The sequence below is a fragment of the Lissotriton vulgaris genome, chromosome 9 (genome assembly GCF_964263255.1).
Source record: "Lissotriton vulgaris chromosome 9, aLisVul1.2, whole genome shotgun sequence".
Classification (NCBI taxonomy): Eukaryota; Metazoa; Chordata; class Amphibia; order Caudata; family Salamandridae; genus Lissotriton; species Lissotriton vulgaris.
The window spans coordinates 388,349,940-388,370,078 of NC_141697.1; the positions used below are offsets into that span (position 1 = coordinate 388,349,940).

Genomic DNA, 20,139 nt, shown 5'->3' on the forward strand with positions numbered 1-20,139 from the left:
TTTCCCAATTGCATGATGGCTTCACTGAAACTAAAGATGTTTTGTATCAAACATCTCCTATTAACAAGCTTACACTGATTCTAGTGGTGGAGTTATTAATATATGCACCCAGAAGGTACGTTCGAGTTGCCCCATAAAACCTACTAATTACTAGTGTACTGATTGACTGGTGTGGACCAGCCTTCCACCACAGACATGTTTCTGATCTCCTGCAAGTGAGAGCCCTTGCTCTGCCCATGCTCTGAGGGCAGAGCATGGCCTGCTCCACCAGAGCTGTTGTCACCTCCTTCAAGTAGGATGGCTAAGTAATCAGCATATCAAGGTAGGAGTTTTCAATGGTTTCTGACGTCTTCTATATGCACCCCAAGACTTCCAGGGACAGGGGAAATGCCACCCGCAGCCCTGGGCCCATTTGGCACCAGGACAGGTGGGAAAATTAGCTAGTTAGGAAGCGTGTTCCCCTCTCAGGCTAGTACCACACCTAAGGTGGGCTACCTGGTGTGGACACAACTTTAAACATTTAGTCATCTTAATTTTGGCAAAATTAGAATATCTGGGTCAGGGTTATACCTGCTTCCCATAGGAAGTAGTGATATAGAGGTTGTAGACACCCATAATGTAAGTATCCCATTGGCTATTACATGACACTCCCCGTAATGCCCATAAATTGCGTAATTGGGTTGCACCCCTGAAACCAGGAACTGAGATTAGATGGCTCAAGAAGAGAAGGAGACTGAGAGCAGCAAGAACTGAAGACTGCTGTGGACTTTTGGTACCAAACTCTGCCTATCGCACAGTCTCGACAATAACGACCTAGTGACTCATCCTTCAGCTGACCAGCTTCCATGAACCCCCGAGAGACTGCCTGCCTTCGCAAATCGCCAAACAAATTTTCTTGCAGTAGAGGAGCTACTCTCCTGCAGCCCGTAGGCACCGAAATGCAAAGCCTGGTCTACTGAGATGCCGCTCCCCGGCCAGCCCGACACAACAGCCCCCCAGGAAAAGGACCCTGAAGGTCCAATCCTTTCCCCCGAACGCTTGCAGCAAGCAGAGACCATGAGAGTCCAGCCGGGACTCCTAAATCTCCAGACCAAGCAGATGTTGAGGGATGCCAGTTCCTCAGAGACATGCTTCCAGAGTGGCACAGCTGTCCTGATTGTGCACCCTCAACAAGCGAGACCAAGAACCAAAAGGTTCCAAGACACACAGAGCCCAGCTGACCTTTCCATTTTGCACCTGAGCACCCCAGCCTGCTTATCATCGAACCAACTGTGCTCCCTTTTTCCCGGGAACCTTCTGACCCTCGCCCCCCATTGGGAGCTCCTGGACTTGTCACCAAGTCTCCCTTTGCAGGCTGTTTTTAGTTGCCCCGTTCTCTCTACTGGCATAGCTCGCACAGCTATCAACCTGACCAGCACCTCTGCAACTTGACGTCCCAGGGTAACTGCAGGTGGCACTTTGGAACTTGGCACCCTACAACTCCTAACTCCTGAAGGAGACCCTCAGAAACCGAACAAAGATAACTATATGCTATACATGCCTTTTCTCCCATAGGAAAGCATTGTATGTGAAAGGCATTTAAGTGAACATTTTACATACCTGCTAAAATCGATATTTAAAAAATGTTATGAATATAAAAATGTCTTATTTATCTAAATTGGTCTCAAATTTATTCTTGAGCATGTCTCATGTATTGCCTTTGTGTATCTCAATAAATGCTTAGTGCTACCCTCTGAAAAGCCTAACTGCTTGCCCACACTACCACAAAAGAAAGCTTTTGGGTTATCATTTGTGGCTCTTAAGCCAACCGGGATTTGCCTGGACTCTTTCCAGAGTGTACCCCTTTTAGGTACTCTGTAGAAAGAGCCAGCTTCCTACACACAGTACCAATACTTGTGGTACCCGGGCCCCTTGCGACAACCAAGCATGACTGACCTGTACGTCGAGGGACTTTACAATGCTCATCAAAAGTGGTCCAGCTGCCCTGTTTGCCCCTTTTCTGCAGAATCAAGACAAAGAGTGAGCCTCCTATCGCCACCACCAGACACCTAAAGGGCCTTTGCGCCTGCACCCCATAACCCAGGTCCAACAGTGTTTATGGTGCCAACGGGGTCCTGAGACCTTCAAAGACTGGACTCCCAGTTGCCACCAGGAGCCCCCTTTAACCGCGAGTGTCTCCTGCAGTACGAACCAGACACCTAAAGGCACCACTGCACCCGAGCCCTACAGCCCTAAGAGAATTGGACCGACTGCTCCAGCCTCTCAAGGACTGAGCCCCCTGTGAGTTCACACAGACTGGGACCCTCAGTGCAAGCTTGCAGCCTCTTTTCGACCTGACTGTTCCCCATTGAGGTTAATGGGGCACCCAACAATGAAACCTACCTCCTCACCAGGCCGTCCCAGTGCTTTTCGAGGTGACCTGGTGCTGTTTGTTTGGACCCTGCCCCATATTCACCTTAAGTCCAGGAGATGGGTCCAGTAAGTCTCCGACAGGTGCTCAAATGCAGTATGTTTTCCCCCCATAGGATAACACACCAGCAATTGCACTGTCAACTTTTAAAACCTGTAAAAAGTTATATCTCAAAGTACCTACCTGATTCCGATCTTGGTATCTAAATACTTATTAAAAAAAAAAGTGTTATTTTTATAAATTGGTTTCAGAATCCTTTAATAAGTGTGTGTCTCACTTGCTGTCCTTTTTGCAATAAATTCTTAGCATTACCCTCTGATAAGCCTGACTGCTCGCGACACTACCACAAAAGAGCATTTGGGTTATCATTTGTCCGTTTGTAAACTTTGTATTTGTTTGTATTTTTCATTTATTGAAATGTCTGGTGCTAGCCCAGATCTTTTGTTCTTTATAAAAATTATATAATATATAATCTATTTACTTACAGGGTATTTCAGCCTGCCCTCCTTTTCTATCAGTGTGTTGTGGTTATTCACATGTTTCTTCTTTCCACTGCAGCATTTGGCAGTGAGTCAGACCATAAGGCATTGGCTAACGTCCTTGTAGGTGACCTTTCACAAAAAGCACATCTACACTCAAAGTAGCCAGGACGGACCCAGGGCCCAGCCACTCTGCCTCTTCAGACCTCATCCACCCTCACATAACGTACAGTCGCAATACCCTACTGTCACTAAGGAATAATGTAAACGTTCAATGTGGAATACTAACAACACACACCAGAACTTTACCTTCATGTACAGGGTGCGAGTTCAGCTTCACCCAGGATATTACTAGGCACAATGAAGCCTCTCCCCGCCCAATTTCTTTAGGACTACTCAATTGTAGATCCCTTCCTGGTCACGCGATCCAGCTTCATTTACTCTTAGAGGAACAAGAGCTCGATGTCCTATTTCTTACGGAAACCTGGACCACCGAGAGTTCCGACCCTGATATTGTCCGTGCACTCCCCCCTGGCTATACTATCCTAAGGCAAAACCGGATTGGTACGAGAGGTGGAGGCATCAGCATTATTCTAAGAGAAGAAATGACAGGCAGAATTGAGAAAGTGAACATCTCTGGAGCTGAAAGTTTTATGTTCACCATTGCACTCTCTTCCACATGCACCCTATCAGGACTGCTAGTATAGATTCCCAGGCACATATGGGCCATTTTGTGAGGAGCTGTTTACTAACGCAATCACCCTTGCATGCACTTCCTCCAACTTCACAATCCTAGGTGATTTCAATATACATCTTGATGAGCCCGATTCCCCCGCCTGTCTCAAACTAACTTCCAGTTTGGAAGCACTCCAGCTAACTCAACTAGTCGTAGGGCCCACGCATAAAGCTGGAAATACCCTGGATCATTGCTACACTAATCTAGGAAATTTGAAGTTCACCGACTCAATCAGTATCCCTTGGTCAGACCATAAACTGCTATGTTTCAGTCTGTCCTTGATGGGAAAGGACAAACCTGCAGTTGCCTCTAAGAGGATAACTCGAGTTTGGTCCAAGCTCCCGGTGGACAGCTGGAATTCCAACCTTAGGGAATCCTTACCTAGTCTAAAGAACGACCCCCACAGAACCAATCAGTGGGTCGAAAATTCTCTAGACTTGACCCTCCCCAAGTCGCAACTCTCTCACAAACTAGGAGAGAAAAAAAAACCATGGTACACCAAAGAACTTAGAGCACTTAAGCGGTGCTGTAAACAAGAGAAAAGGAAATGGAGGAAAAGCTTCACTGTTGCTAGTAAGGAGAGCTATAAGTTAGCATTGAAGAGATATAAACATGAAATTAAAACTAACCAAGCCAACTATTTCCAGGAAAAAATTAACACCTCAGCCAATGCTCCCCGCGAAATTTTTAAAATCTTTAAATCACTGATTACACCACCTGCCTCTCTAGTAGATACCAGTAAAGCACAATTACGCTGCAATGAGCTTGCCACCTTTTTCTCCCAAAAAGTTATAAATATCTACTCCTCTTTCCCTCATTCCCCTCCGGAATTTTGCGTTGGGCCGACAGAAGACATGGCAGAGCTTAAGGATTTCCCTCCTATAGATGGCCCGACCACTCAGGCACTGCTTAAAAATTTAAAATCGGGTTCTCCTCTTGACCCTGCACCCCCTCTGTTCCTTCATCTGGTTTCAGAGACCGTTACCCCACTGGTTCAGGAGGTGATAAATTCCTCATTGAAATCTGGTATGGTGCCCCCTGCGTGGAAACAAGCCAGAGTAAAGGCACTCTTGAAAAAAACCCGAATCTCAATCCTGAGGATTGGGCAAACTACCGGCCGATATCTCTTCTACCATGTGTCGGCAAACTAGCTGAAAAATATGTGAACTCCCAGCTCTCGACCTTCTTGGAGGAAAGGAATGCTCTTCATTCCACGCAAACTGGCTTTCGTAGCCTCCAGGGTACAGAAACCGCCCTCATCACGGTAGTAGAGGAAACTAGGAAAATCCTCGACAACGGAGGTAACGCCGCAATACTTCTCTTAAACCTCAGCGCGGCTTTTGATACCGTGAATTATAACATCTTGCTCCAGAGGCTAAGAGAAGTAGGGGTTGGGGGCCAGGTACTTAACTGGCTTCGTTCCTTCCTAATGGAAAGGACCTTTGCAGTCTTTGAGGACAAAGTGTCCTCCCTCAAATGTGTCTCCGGTGTGCTGTTCCTCAGGGCTCTTCCCTCAGCCCCACCCTTTTTAATATCTATATGAGGCCTTTGGCTGAGGTGGTTCTGCCCTGGGGAGTACAACTGGTGACATATGCAGATGACACACAATTGATCATCTCGCTATCATTTAAGAACGCCCCCTATAATAACCTCTCCTCTTGTCTGGAAAACATTCATGCTTGGATGGACAGTTCCTTCTTAAAATTGAATGGTGCCAAAACGGAGGTGATGCTTCTGGGACACAAGCCCCGTCTAATATCGATGATTGGTGGCCATTATGCCTTGGTCAGCCTCCCCCGCTAAGAAACCAAATTAAGAGCCTTGGGGTTTGGCTCGACCCCGCTCTTAACCTCGGAGTACAGGTTCGCAAGGTAGCTGGGACCTGCTTTGCCTTGCTGAGACAACTCAAAAAAGTCATCCAACTCCTCCCATTCTATTCCAGGAGGATTCTGGTACAAGCCTTGATATTATCACGGCTTGATTACGCTAACGCTCTCTACTTGGGAGCCCCGTAAAGTACCTTGAAAACCCTTCAGACTGCAAAATTGTGCTGCACGTCTATTGCTGGACATCCCACGGAGAACATCCGCCAGACCTGGGTTGCGCCATTTACATTGGCTACCCGTGCAAAGGAGGGTAGAGTTCAAGGCTTTGATCACTGTACACAAAGCATTCTATAAGACTGGCCCTGGACTAATTCAAGCCATGTTCTCCACCTACCTCCCTTCACGGACCCTCAGATCTAGCAATAAAAATCTGTTAGTGGTCCCAAAAACAAGGAGAGTACGTACGGGTGGGAGACGCTTCTCCCTTCAAGCGACCAACCTCTGGAACAACCTTCCTGACTCCATCAGGTTGGAATCCAACCACCAAAAATTCAGGAGGCTGGTAAAAACTCACCTGTTTGCCTAATCTATTGAATGAGTGAGCGAAAAGGCGCCGGGATGCCTTCGGGTAGCTGTGCGCGGTACAAGTCCGTAATTCATTCATTCATTCATTAAGTGCCGGGTACATCTGTGACAATGTCTGGTTGGTGACAACCAAAAATATTGTCTCTTGGGAACCATTTTTTCTCTTTTGGATGATTGATGAGTGTTCTACAACAATAAATCGTTGCAAAAAACCACCACAAAACTAGCATTTACAAAGCCAAGAGACTGGTAGCTAACACCAAACCTATGGGCTTGGCCACTGCTTGTACATTTTTGGGAAGAATAGTTCAGCAGTCTCTTCCTCAAGGTTTTTAAGGCTTTCTATATTTTGCTGTTGTATTACTAAATTTGTGGACATGTATCCAGAAAGACACAAAATTTGTTCCTGTAAGGAAAGTCATGATTAGCATGAAAATCAAATTGATAATGATATCATAGTATGAAGTTCTTGCAGAAATGAGTAAGTGTTCTCAAATCTCTAGAAAGCAATAAATATTTTGGACACATACCTAATGCAAAAATGTATGTACACTTGATATATCAACTGAGAATTTATTTCAAATTTTTGATTGTACAGATTGTTGGATTGTTCACCCCTATATTTGAATCTGAGAGCAAGGTTAAATGGTTCCCTTGCACTTTTAAAAAATGTGTGTATTGCATGTAATCAGTTTTTTAAAAATGCGTTTGATTTTTCAGATTACGTCTCCAAAAGAAGAAAGCAAAGCATGTGGTGAGTTATAGTCTTTTTTCAAGATTGTTTGGCAGGAAACATGTACTGGTGACGGATGAATGCAATACAGTTTTAGTTCTCAACGATCTATTCATTAATGCACATGGTCATTTGTTCTCTATCAAGGGCCCATCTTTGAATTCATAAATACTGAAAAGTCCCACACACATAATAAGGAATCCCAGAACACCTTTTAAAAGGACTCTAGTTACAGCAAACAATAGAAACGCATCCTGACCTGTCAAAAACCAAATGCATATACAATTAAAGAATAAAGAAAGGTAAACAAAATCATTGCTGTCCAAAAAACATTTTCCTTTTCCTCTTTTAAAAATTGAAAAGTTAAAGGAAAATCTTGTCCTATGCATGTAGCCGAGCTAAGAAACAACACCTACAGTTTCCATTGTATGGCTAGCTCTAGGCTTCCTTAGTCCCACCATGCTTCATAGTAAAAGTTAAACTCTTCTTTTTTTTTTTTTAAAGTGAAAAAGCATCGGGGCATAGGGCTCTGCCCATTCCTTACTTGTTTTAGAGATTTGAAAGTTAATTTAACTCCTTTTAACATTTGATCTATGAATCCATTTTCAGGTAAATTTTAATTTCTTTTTTTTTTCTTTGTGACCATGAAACCACGAATTTACATGATTCTTCCAGAGGAGAAATTCACTGTGGAGATTAGATTCTTAAGCAGTCCTCCATATTACTTCACTTTGTGCAGTTTCTAAGTTTAGAAAGGAGTTTTTCAAGTTTCTTAGATATAAAAACTGCGATAAAGTAACTGCTGGGTGGTGGTATAGGTTTTAAGTGTTCTTTGGACCAATTTACTAAATGACTGGCCCATCTCCTCACACCATTGCAGGCCTGTCAGATTTTTAAAGAAACCTTTCCATATGTTTAGGGAACCCATGATGCCTTTAGGCTGACCTAGATAATATACATTGTTTGCCTTATGATGAGATGCAGTTTCCAGATGCTTTTAATATCGAAGTGATCTTTGATATTGAAGATAAACCCCTAAAACACTGAGCTTGAACATTGTGTTCACCTTTGATGTTGAGTGAGTCTCCATGATGTTGGCTCTTTCATCCATGACTTCAAGAAGTCTCCATGAGTTTAAATGGTCGATCTTCGATCGTGAAACAGTGTCATTGACTTTGAGAGTGTCTGTTGGCGAGCAGTTTGTCCTTTATATCTACAAGAGACCAGGATTAAAATTCCTGTTCCTTTGGCTTTGGAGGCAGTGATCTTATTTTTGGAAAGCAAGCTTTTCTTAATTGATGTTCAAGTACATTTATTTGCATTTAAATAAGTTCAAATAAACCAAAGTTGCATATGCATTCTTACTTTCTACAACTACTTAATTCACATAGATCAAAAATGAAGCTTCAAATATCTGATAAGTCGGGCACATAAACTCCCCCAAAGAATTTAGAAATAAGTTTTACTTAATAGTCAAAATGTGTCAACTTAGCTGGATTCAAGGCACCTCAAATGTGGCACTGGGGATAAATGTGTATCAAAAACAGCATTGTTCACATCAAAGGTATAGAGGCCGGAAACCCCAGCATTGGGTTTTAACATACTGTGTAATACATTGTAGCATTAACACTTGAGGTAATGCTTTAAACTGGATTTGATTTTAAAACTCCACATCTCTGTACCAATTTTGTTATAGTCCTACAGGCACTCCTCTCCAGTGTAACCTCAGGTCACCAAGTTTTTTGTTTTTTTTTTGTTACAGAAAAGAAAATACTGCTATGCCGTTACATTGAAGAAGCGCTGCGTGCATAGTTCAGTTAACAAGTGTGTTTTGATATCAAATCTGCATAAAAATATTGTAGACAAAGCTGCATAAAAATACTGGCAATAACTCAAGATTCTGGACCTTGCAGTGCTTTAAGGCACTTGCAGCCCAATTCCACGTTGGAGAGAGCATCATGAAGTAGACTGTGGCCCATTTTAGTTCAACACCAGTACATAGCATCAAAGTCTCTGTATTCCTGCGAGCCTTGATTGGGCTCCTCCAGTCTGGGCTCTATCAACCCCTTCCATGTGATGTGGCCCCTGAAAGGTGTGGGCAACATCTTCGTAAGTGTAAAAGGGACCCTCCTAAGATCCAGGAAGGAAACCAGGGACCTGTGTAAACGTTACAAAAACTAGCACAGAGCAGGGATTCTGTAGCCAGACAGAACGAAAAATGAGGTATCCAGCATGGCATTCAATCAGACTTCGCCCACACCCTCTCCTATATAAATAGTAACACATTACATTAGATATTAAGTTATGATGGGTCCAGCTGTAGAAAAGAAAATTGTGTCCAACAGCTTCCATTCACATGCACATTCCCAGAGTGTGGAGCAATGATCAGCTTGCACCAGGAAGACCGTAGGACAGCTGGGCCATCCGGGCTGGCATCGCTGACTTGCAGGACGTGCAGCCACCAGTCTGGCCTTGTGTGTCACGTCCCGCAGACGTATGCCGGTGAAGCTAGAGGGCAGGCATGAAGTGGCTGCCTTCCAGATCTCTTCCTGGCAGATGACAGCGGGATTACGAGGGGCCTGCTATGACCCTACTGCAGTTGCCACCGCTGCTGGTGCTACTTGTTTCCACTGCTCTTACTGCCCGCTCGGCATCCGACATTGCAATGGTTTCTCGATGCCCTCTTGCAGTAGCCATGTTTCCTCTTGGTGGTAACGTGAGTCCGCCCTGTGGGACCAGCCTTCGTAGTGTGGTGGGCGGCTTGTCTGGCCTTATGCACATTGGCTTGGCACAACGAGTAGCCGTAGACGTCCTTGCTGCGCAAGATGACCGTACAGGACTCGTGCAACAGGCTGCAGAGGATGTTTCAGCATTCTGGGTCCGAACTCATGAAGACCTTGAAGACATTCTCCAGTGCGGGCTGGGTGTACAGGAGCTGTGAGTGCAAGGGCACTAACTTTTCAGCCTCCATGTCGGCTCAATGCAGATTCCGCACTCTTCCTTTTGACAGACGACCAAACCTGCCTGTGTGTGCTTGTTGCTGAGGGCTGGCCTATATGTGCAGGTATCTTCAATGACTGATCTGCTCCTGTCATGCCCATTAGGGATGATCGTGGACTGTACTGTTCTTGTGCAGCCTACTTAATTCAACATTACAGGTGCTTTGCAGCTTAAATGCAATGTGCTTGTTGACAAAAGTTTTACCGCGTTTGGTCAAGAAAACATATGGTAAAAAAGTGTCTTGAGAAATTGAATTCAAGCCTGCAAGCTCATTCTGAGGACAACCAAAGTGTGTTGTATGAAGTAGTGCAACACCCATTAAAGCGTAATTCTGATAACTATAGATAAAGCATAGTATACATTCTGGCTATGCATTACGTTTATTTTCTACGGTTCATAGGTTGTAATATGCCTTTGGACTCTAGCGAATATTGGCAGTCTGAACTATAAACATCTATAAACATCTTTCCTAATCTGCATGGACTATTTTTTGTTTTTTGGTTTTTTTTTTCGCATCTCACTGACCCTCTTTAATGGCAGCATATTTTTGGGATAGACTCCTATAGCCACCAAATTCCTAGAAAGGTTGGAAGATCTCATAAGTAGGTGAGGCAAGACTTTATGACTCAGGCCATGTCTTGCTGTTCTGGCAAGTGTCTCCGATTGATTAATTATGGTATTAATAACATTGCATATATTACTTAGAATATAAAGCACAATATATATTGAGGCAATGTAATCTTTCTAACTTTCGATTTCTTGATTCAGTTAACAAACTAAGCCACCTCAAAGCAAATAATGGATGGTGACGGTGGACCATGACGGTTTGCAATTTTAGGTTAGCTATATTCCTTGGGCCTCCGTTTTTTTCAGCGTTGCCGTCTATCTTTTTCCTTGAAAAAAGGTGCCGAAAGGAATCTGTTGGGGCTTTGTCCTCGTTAAAGGATTGTAATGGGAAGTCAAACCACATTTAATAAGAACAGGCTTTGTTCAATCCCTAAGGCCAATTAGGCAATTACTTAAAGATTCAATATAACACTTATTTGCCTATGTATGACTACTTTTTTTAGTATTCTGATGCACGTAATTCACAGAAAATCTTTGTATTCTTTGAGCTCACCCATCAAAACAAAAATACTTTTTTCACTTTTGTAAATTTGAAAATGATTGGGGCAATTATTCTTGACCTTACTTTCTATGATGTCTTCAACTGTTTTTGGACAGCAAGGTTTGTGTGTGCTGTTGTACCATTATAGTTTTATAATTGGGTTTGTTTAATCCTGTGCGTGTTGTCTTTGAAATTATTAAAAATGTAAATTTAAATGTTGCCTTTATATAGGCTTTTCATGTTTACTGTATTTGCAGAGATGTCTACTCTTTAATAAAGGTGTTCTGCAAACCAGCTTTTAGGTTGGGCTATTCAGCGTTTATGGGTTTATATTATTGATAAATAACTGGTAGAAAAAAAGCAATTTTCATTCACTAGTTACAACTTTGATGAATTAACTGCTATTTCATTTATGAAATAATGACCAAGAACCTTCAGCTGAGATATTTCGTGCACTGAATAGTTTTTTGAAGCGTAAAGGAGTTTACCTTTGCTAAATATTGCTGATGACTTTTCAAACACAAAAAGTTCAGCTATGGCTGTAGAAGTCATTGTTACCCAGTTTAAATATAAAATTGCAAGTAAGGCCTCTTATCTTAATATTTCAGTGAAGCAGATTTTGAAAACCCGCAAGCTGTGATGTAAGGATTGCAATTATTCTATTACCCCAAACAACCTTGACTGAAACTATGTTGTGCGTTTTGCGGAGGAGTGACCTATGAATGTGTACGACACTTCAGTCCTCTGCTCCACTGCTAGGTTCTAAATAGCACATATATTGTGCTGGCTTGTTTGACTTTTTATTCGCTTCAGTCTGTGCAGCATACAGAGGGTAACCTCTTGCGTCTCTTCCCCGATGCAGTAAAAAAAGAAAAAAGAAAAAGAAAATGTGCAGACAACACCATGCATGCTGAAGTGACCCTGCCCCTTCCTGCACCTGCCATCGAAGGGAGTGAGCATATTATTGTGATGAGCCCAAATATTGTCATGATTGAATAAGTTTTTACTTCTCAAGTATATTTTCTCTCCACTCTAATGTGCACCGTCAGTTTGAAAAAACAGTTTGAAGCAAGTACCGACCTATAAAAATGTATATGCTCATCGTTCAGTGCTGATGAGACGCGGATTTTCTAAGTGCCTTCCATTGATAAATCAATTTAGACTGATTGACTAGCGATTGTTAGTGAAGAAACAAACTTGCTAATGGGATGTTATGTTGGGTTATGTACATTTGTATAGGTCATTCTGCCATTTGCATGGTCTTAAACCATGTTTGTGATCTGGTTACCTTTTAACGGTTTTGGAATTGCTTTGACCAGTTAAGGTGATCTGTTGAAATTTAGTTAGGTTTTTCTACAGGTTTAGGGGTGTGTGATATTGGATGGCACCTAGCAATGGTTGTGTAGATCAGTGTATTGTTTATAGATAGATTATATTGAAATTGACCACTTAGATCCTGTATATATGACAGTGAATAGATGTTTGTTTATATATATATTTGTTCTGCTCGGCTGTACAGTTGTCCATTGTTTGGCCTCATGTGGTGGTGATATTTATGTGGCTTTGATGCTATTTAGCATGTATTTGTCACTTGAGTAACTTCTACAGGATCCTTATTATATATACCATTGAGGTGACAAAATCTCCATTAGCTGCGTAGCTTGGTGTGAATTGTGCATAAAGGTGCTTTTGAATGTGTACCTTTGATGAAGGGCGTGAAGAGTGTAATTTGATCTGTCCCTTTGAGGTGGCAAAGCTTATCCAGCTAGATCGCTAGGACCATGTTGTGAGGGTGCCAGAAGTTACCTTAAAGTTGAACTTCTTTTAGTATGGCTAAGAGGTGCATGTGGGTTGATCTGTGTGCATGCGTGCCATAGAGGGGGCACATTTTCAGTAATTTATGGTTTGAGCCATGTGTGCTCAATCAGCTGAGGAAGAGAGGTCAGAGCAGGCAATCAGTTGCTAAATAGTTCTGTTTTCAGTAGTTTCCTGAACTAGAGAAAATTCAGGCACTTGCATAGGGGCACGGGAAGCGAGTTCCAGTATTGCGGTGCCAAGTAGGCAAAGGTTTTGCCACCTGCACGTACTTTGTTAAACCGTGGAACGACAAGCAGAGCCTTCTTTCTAGAGCGCAGGGATCTGCTTGGTAGATAATGAACTCGTTTTTCCAACAGATACCTAGGGCCCCTATCATTGATTGTTTTATGGACCAAGCAGCAGATTTTAAACTTTATTCTTCTACGAATTGATAGTCAATGGAGGCGTCTCAATAGTGTTAGAGATGCTGTTCTAGGAGGCATATTGAGGGCCAGGTGTGCTTCTGTGTTCTGGACCATTTTGCAACCTATTTAGCACAGTGTAGTTTGCAGCTGCCAAAAGTGCATTGCAGTAGTCTAGTTGACTGACTACCTGAGCTTGGATCAGGGTCTTGTGTACTGATAGGGGGAGAAAATGGATCACTCTCCGTAGAAGCGTCAGCATTAAAAAGCAGGTGCCTGACATGGTTGCAACTTGATCTTTCATAGATAAGAAGTGGTCCAGATAAACGCCTAGGTATTTTGCCTTGGTTGTAGGGGTGAGAGCTGGGCCTAATTCTGATGGCCACCAATCGGAGACCACACAATTTGTGCTTTGCTGAACAGAAGATCTTCAGTTTTATCGGCATTCAACTGGAGAAAATTCTACATCATCCAGTCAGAAATGGCTCACATGCCAACCGCAAAGAGCGGTTTTGTAGCCACAGAATGATTATTAAACAAAAGTAGTGTATAGTCTGCATACGAAAAGGGAACAAAACCATGCTCTCTGATGATATTTGCAAGGGGGGGCCACTAATCTATTAAATAATGTGAGACTGACGCACGAGCCCTGCGGTACCCCCTTTGTAAGAGCTCTGGTTCAGGAGTGGAAGGGACCCAAATTAACTGTCTGTGTGCGCTACTCTAAGAAGCTTGAGAGCCATTGAAAGGGCTGGCCCCATCATACCAATTTCAATGAGTCATAGCCGTAGCTTATGATGGGCTACAGTATCGAAGGCTGCTGACAAGTCCAGCAGCACTAATGATACTGGCTTGTTATTATCTAGAGGAAGTTTAATAAAGTCTGTGACACCTACAAGGATAGATTTGGTAGAGTATTTCGGTCTAAAAACAGACTGTGAGGAGTCAAGACATACTTGGGATTCAATATGTTCCATGAGCTTCGAGTTGATATATCCTTCAAGAAGTTTGCACATGAGCGGAAGGAGTGAAATTGGGTGATACGTAGATAGCTCTGTAGAAGGAGCATTGACCTTTTAAGAAATCGTAAGAACTTGAGCGGCTTTCATTACATGGGGCACTTCCCCTCGCTCAGGGAGTGGGTTAATTAGGTGCAGATTGAAGGGGTGAAATGCTTGGCTAATAGGGCGAACACTCTGGCTGGCATAATGTCAATAGGGGAACCTGACTTAGACGTTTTTATCATCTCTTCAACTTGAGAAACCTGCAGGGGTGGAAAGCTTGCTAAGAGGCCGTCTTTCTTTCTGGGATCTGTAAAAAATGAGATTGAGGTATCTGAAGTACTGTAGTCCCTAGGAAATTTGTTATAGATTTTGCCAATTTTGTCTTCAAAACAATTTGAGCTGTTGTCACATCTAACTTGAGAGACAGGGAAAGGTCTGGCGCAGGCGTTAGGAGACGTAAACTATTTAAGAATCCTATAGAGTTCCTTAGTGGAATTGACCGATTGGATTAATTGCGCGGAGTTATATCCCTTCCATGTTATTTTATTTTTATAATAGAAGGATTTAAATGTTACTTTCTCTGCCTTTTATTTTTTTACCCAATTTATTTCCAATTTTTTAGGTCGAGTCTAGAGCAGCACATGCGCTGGCTGCTTGCTCGACTTTTAGTAAGGGGCTTTTCAAAGTGCTACCTACAAGCTTTTCCTGGCCTAAAGCTTGCATGCATGTGCGCGTGAAAATGCGCGCAGCTGCCATCTGCCTTTCTTATCTCATTAAGCCTTGCTCTGCTTGCACTAGCCCCTGCATGCATGTGCACGTGAAAATGCGCGCAGCTATCATCTGCCTTTCTTATCTCATTAAGTTTTGCTCTGCTTGCACTAGCCCCTCACTCCCCCCTCCTTCCTCCCCCCACCCTTCTCGTCAGCTTTTTTATTTTTTTAGATTGCTGTGACTCATGCTGCTCCTCTGGCACTCTTACCCCCCCCCCCCCCCCCCCCCCCCCTAATCCCAATTCTGAGACGGCTCTCTCTGATGAGGGTGGTTTACAGACTTCTCAGAGGAGGCGAGGGTTGATTGAATAATGACTAAAAAAGGCTCATTAAGTCTCAATACTTTCGAATCCACTACAGGCCGTTAGTTTAGGGTCACAACATCCTGGATGTCTTTAAAATAAACCGTCCAGATACTTAAAAAAAACATGTTATTCCTTGGGAGAAGTCGGAAGATAAACGCTTTTGGGCTCCATGTGTGTGAATCGTGGATTCAGAATGGACTCTGTGCAGTCCTACACCTAACATAGGTAACTCAGATTGGCCGGATGAAAATAACAAAAGTAGCAGAAACTATTCTTTAAAAAAAAAAAGTTTTAAAAGCGCGAACACAGTGGGACAAATCGTGTATCATTCGACTTGTGCATGGCAAGTGTTTACATTGACATGTTTGCCAGTATGTAGTTCACTACCATCTGGACATTTACATGCATCCCCTCGAGACTCGAGCGTAAAGGTACCATTTCGTAATGTATGCATTTATCTATACTCTGGTATTTATTGCACTATATTTGTACACCTAGTTTTACGTAATACGCGCTGAATGAAAGTCTAGGGGGAGCTGGAAATGTGTGTCACATTTGCACTCCATGTTATCAGCGCCCCATGGGGAGGCCATTGTGTCAGAGGCGCTTGTAAACTGCCAGTCAATGTGCGCACTTGCTGCGTGAGATCAACCACAGCTGTGTATCAGGACTGCGTTCCACCTGTGGGAGGTCGGTGAAGGGTACGCATGCGCAGCAAACTGGATTTGTTTCCAGGCTTTACGTGAATGGTGAAGTCCGGGTATTTCATATCATTCCGGACCGGTCAGCAGTCGGTTGCAACGAATAGGAAGATTGAGATAAAACTGCCACGGATGCTTTAAATTCTCCACTGAAGTTATCTGAACTGGTGAAACTTAGGATAAAGTTAAAACCGCAATCATTTAAGGACAAATTACCGTGAGTGGCATATATACAATTCCTACGATGCAAGCGGCACAGCCTCGCCCTCTTTAACGACCGTCTTGTTTTAATCACTAGTAGTTAATGAGAAACTAATGATTAACTCGGATCAAATTGAATCTCTTAGATTGCCATAACAATTTTGACAGCAAGCACTGGCAAAGCCCCTAGATCTGGTGTAAGTTGACAGTCTTTTTGCATTGTCAATGCTCGTTTTTGTTTTGTAATATTTTTCGAAAAACGTTATTGTTGGGGAGATCCTGGGCCCTTGGCGTCATAAAAAAATGAAACAATAAAACAGCCACATGGCTGCCTAGTTAATTTGGTTCTTCTGCTTTGAATTGCACTGGTTAATGGTGTTATTTATTTATTTTGTTTGCAGAGGGCTAAGAGCTCAAAATTGAGCAGCTATGTAATTTCTTAATTATGTATGTAAGTAAACTTTATTTGCGGCAATTAATTAAAATTCTAGCAAGAGAAGAGAAAACAATAATCATAGTTACTAAAGCAAACCAAGAAAAGAGAACCCTAAGCAATTGTGCTATTGCATGAGTATAGACCCCAGGAAAGTTAAAAATGTGTTTTAAAGTGCAAATGTACAGGCTAAAAAGTAGTGCCAACATGGCACACAACTTTTTCAGTGGAACTCATAAAATCATAGTCACATGGCTGTTTCAAAGTGCAGGTTTACATGATTTAAGTTGTCAATATAAGCACATGACCTAGTCAGATGGCCTCATGAAACCATAGAATCACCCTAGGTAGATCAAAAGGTGATTTAAAATGCAGATGTACACTGCCCTTCTCCACCCGCCCATCTTGTCACCTCTGCTTGCACTACCCCCTCCTTTCTCCCCCGCCCTTCTTGCAAGAATTATTATTATTTTTTTTTTTTAGATTGCTATGACTCGTGCTGCTCCGCTTGCACTTCCCACTGTTATATTTAATTTCATATTCTCAAAAATGGATCAAAATTAATTAGATACCAAGGTACTCCAGCTCCAGTGCATTACCTGGAATGCCTGAGCGCCCCAGGATTTGGTTGCCCCCTGTCCCCCCTTCGTCCTGAGGAAGACTCGCAGCGGAGGTACAAGTCAACCTCGAAGCACAAGCCGAGTCAAAACGTCGACGCTCTACCCCTCTACTTAGGGCCTGTATCACATCCCATTCCCCTTGCCTGATATTGCAGTTTACAAAAAAAGTGTAATAAATGTTGTAAATAACTTGTTTGGACAGGCCTTCCTGTACTGGTCTCGCTACCAGTCTCTTGTCAAATTATTGAGAATGTATGTTCGAGGCATGAGAGCTGCAGATAGTACACTGTGCATTAGATCGCCACCTGGTGTTGGGCTCGGATGATTGCAGGTTGTTGTCTTCTTGGAAGAAGTCTTTGCTAGTCCCGATAGGGGACTCCTCCCTTGGACAATACTGCGCATGGGCATCGGCTCCATCCTCAGGGGGGTGGGAGTGAGGGGGGGGGATGCGGGAGTCCTTCAGTTATTTTGGGAAGGGAGGGAGAGGTTGCAATCCGGATTTGGGCCATGAATCGGGACGGTGGGCTCTGGTCTGCGGTCATCAACTCATGAGGATCTTTGTGTGGGGCACCGAAGTGTCTGTGTTCAGGGATGTTGGTCTGCAGATTCGAATTTGAATCATCAAATGTGTGAGGGATGTCTGGTGTTGCCGGCCACCAGACGTCCGTTATGTTGCCATGTGGGTGAATAGATGTATGGGTGGAGTGATGGGTGACATGGTGGATGTGTGGGTGACATGGTGGATGTGTGGGTGACATGGTGGATGTATGGGTGACATGGTGGATGTATGGGTGGAGGGGTGGATGGATGAGTGAGGGGATGGATGGATGGGGAAGGGGTGAGTGGATGGTGGGAGAGAGGATAGATGTATGAGTGGAGGGATGGATGGGAGTGGATGGATGTGTGTATGGTTGGAAGGGTAGATGGATGGGTGGAGGGATGGATGGATCAGTGAAATGGTGGATGGATCGATGGGGGGGTGGATGGTGGACGAGTCGGTGGGTGGGTGGATGGATGAGAGAGGTGATGGATGGATGTATTGATGGGTGAAGGGGTGGATGGATGGAGGAGTGAAGGGGTGGGTGAGAGGTCAATGGATGGGTGGATGAGTAGATGGATGAGTGGGTGGATGGGTGAAGGGTCGATGGAGGGATGGGTGGCTGGGTGAGGGGAATGGAGAGAGGGGGAGGATGGATGAGTGAGGACATGGATGAATAATTGGCAGAGTGGATGGGCAGGCGTGTGCATGGGTGAGGAGACGAGCATGGAGATGGATGGGTCAGAGAGTGCATGCATGAGTGGGGGGAGGGTGGAGAGCGGGAGGAATGGATGAGTGGGTGGTTGAGTGTGTGGACGGATGAGTGACTGGGTGGATGGATGAGTGGGTGGGGGGATGGCTGTATGGGTGAGAGGGTAGGTGGTTGGATGGGTGGAGGAGTGGATGGATGGGTGGAGGAGTGGATGGATGGGTGGAGGAGTGGATGGATGGGTGGAGGAGTGGATGGATGGGTGGAGGAATGGGTGGAGGAGTGGATGGATGAATGGAGGAGTGGATGGATGAATGGAGGAGTGGATGGATGAGTGGGAGGATAGCTTGGGTAAAGGGGTGAGTGGTTGGATGGATGGATGACTGGGTGGATGGATGGATGGGTGGAAGAGTGGATGGATTGGTGAGGGGATGGAATGGGTGAAGGGATGGATGGATGGATGGATGGGTGAGGGGGTGGATGGAGGGATGGATGGGTGAGATGATGGATGGAGGGATGGATGGTGGATGGGTTTGCAAGTGGTTGAAGGGGTTTGGATGTGGATGGGGCACAGATGGAGGGAAGGAATGAATGGTGGGTGAGTTGGTGGATGACAAGGTGTACATGATGGATGGGGAGGGTTGTGATGACTTCCTTTGCCTTGGAGGATTGTGTTTTGAGCTGTGTGGTACGCCTCTGTCATTTCGCCACACCCACTCACTGGCCTGCAGTTTGCTAGGCACTCTTGTTGTGTTGAGCATTGTTTGCCGGATATGGCCCGTGGTGTGCGCGTTGCAGTCGATCATGTGGTGTGCCGGATTCCCGAGGTTTCGGTCGGCTGGTGGGGGGGCCCAACATCTGGGGGAATTCAGCTGGGGGGGGCTCAACCTGGAAAAGTTTGAATACCTCTGATCTAGAGCTATTAATACCAGTGTCGTCATTAGGAGAAATGCGTGGCTACGCATTTTTGGGTTCAAACAGGAAGTCCAAACCACCATTTTGAACCAGCCTTTTAACCAAAACCAGTTATTTGGTCCGGAGGTAGACACTACCCTCGAAAAGATGAAAAAAGACACATACACTGCCAAGTCTATGGGGGTCTTACAGTCTACCCCAGCTCGAGGCTCCTTTCGTCGCTCCTTTTACTGGGGCCGCTCCAAAAAAACTGGAACAGACACTAACACGTCTTTCAAGACACAAACCTCCTCTAACAAGAGTTACTACAGAGGAGGATACAGAGGCAATACTACCAAGGGCAGAGGCAAAGGTAATAACACTCAAGCCTCTTCCCCCCCTAAGCTATGACTTCCCTGCGCTCCCCCCGCAGCATTCCACTCCTGTAGGGGGCAGACTAACACAGTTCCTGCCTGTCTCGAACTCCATTACAACAAACAAGTGGGTAAGACAATATTATCCAACATGGCTACTGCCTAGAACTTACAGCAACCCCTCCACCTATCCCTCCCAGACAGCGTCCAATGTCTACCGATCATCTACATCTGCTCCGGCAGGAGGTTCTATCCCTTCTGCAGAAGGGTGCGATTCAGGTAGTTCCTTTACAGGAACAAGAGACGGGGGTTTACTCGTTGTACATTTTAATTCCCCAAAAAGACGGGACCTTGAGACCAATTCTAGACCTCAGGCCCCTCAACCATTACATACAATCAGATCATTTTCATATGATCACTCTGCAACATGTGCTTCCACTGCTGCAACAGTTAGACTTCCTTGCTACACTAGATCTGAAAGACGCCTATTTTAA

The 20,139-nt window shown here is 44.2% G+C and overlaps 1 protein-coding gene across 2 annotated transcripts in view; it reads left to right on the forward strand.

Annotated features, from left to right (window-relative positions):
- CCNK (cyclin K) overlaps nucleotides 1-20,139 on the forward strand; it is a 482,638-nt gene that overhangs the window by 243,665 nt on the left and 218,834 nt on the right. The window contains exons 10-11 of one of the 2 annotated variants that reach the window (XM_086937756.1): nucleotides 6,757-6,790; nucleotides 11,740-11,829. In XM_086937756.1, the coding sequence (XP_086793882.1) occupies nucleotides 6,757-6,790; nucleotides 11,740-11,829 (124 nt within the window). The remainder of the gene's footprint in view (nucleotides 1-6,756; nucleotides 6,791-11,739; nucleotides 11,830-20,139) is intronic. The other variant, XM_086937757.1, reaches the window with a different exon arrangement.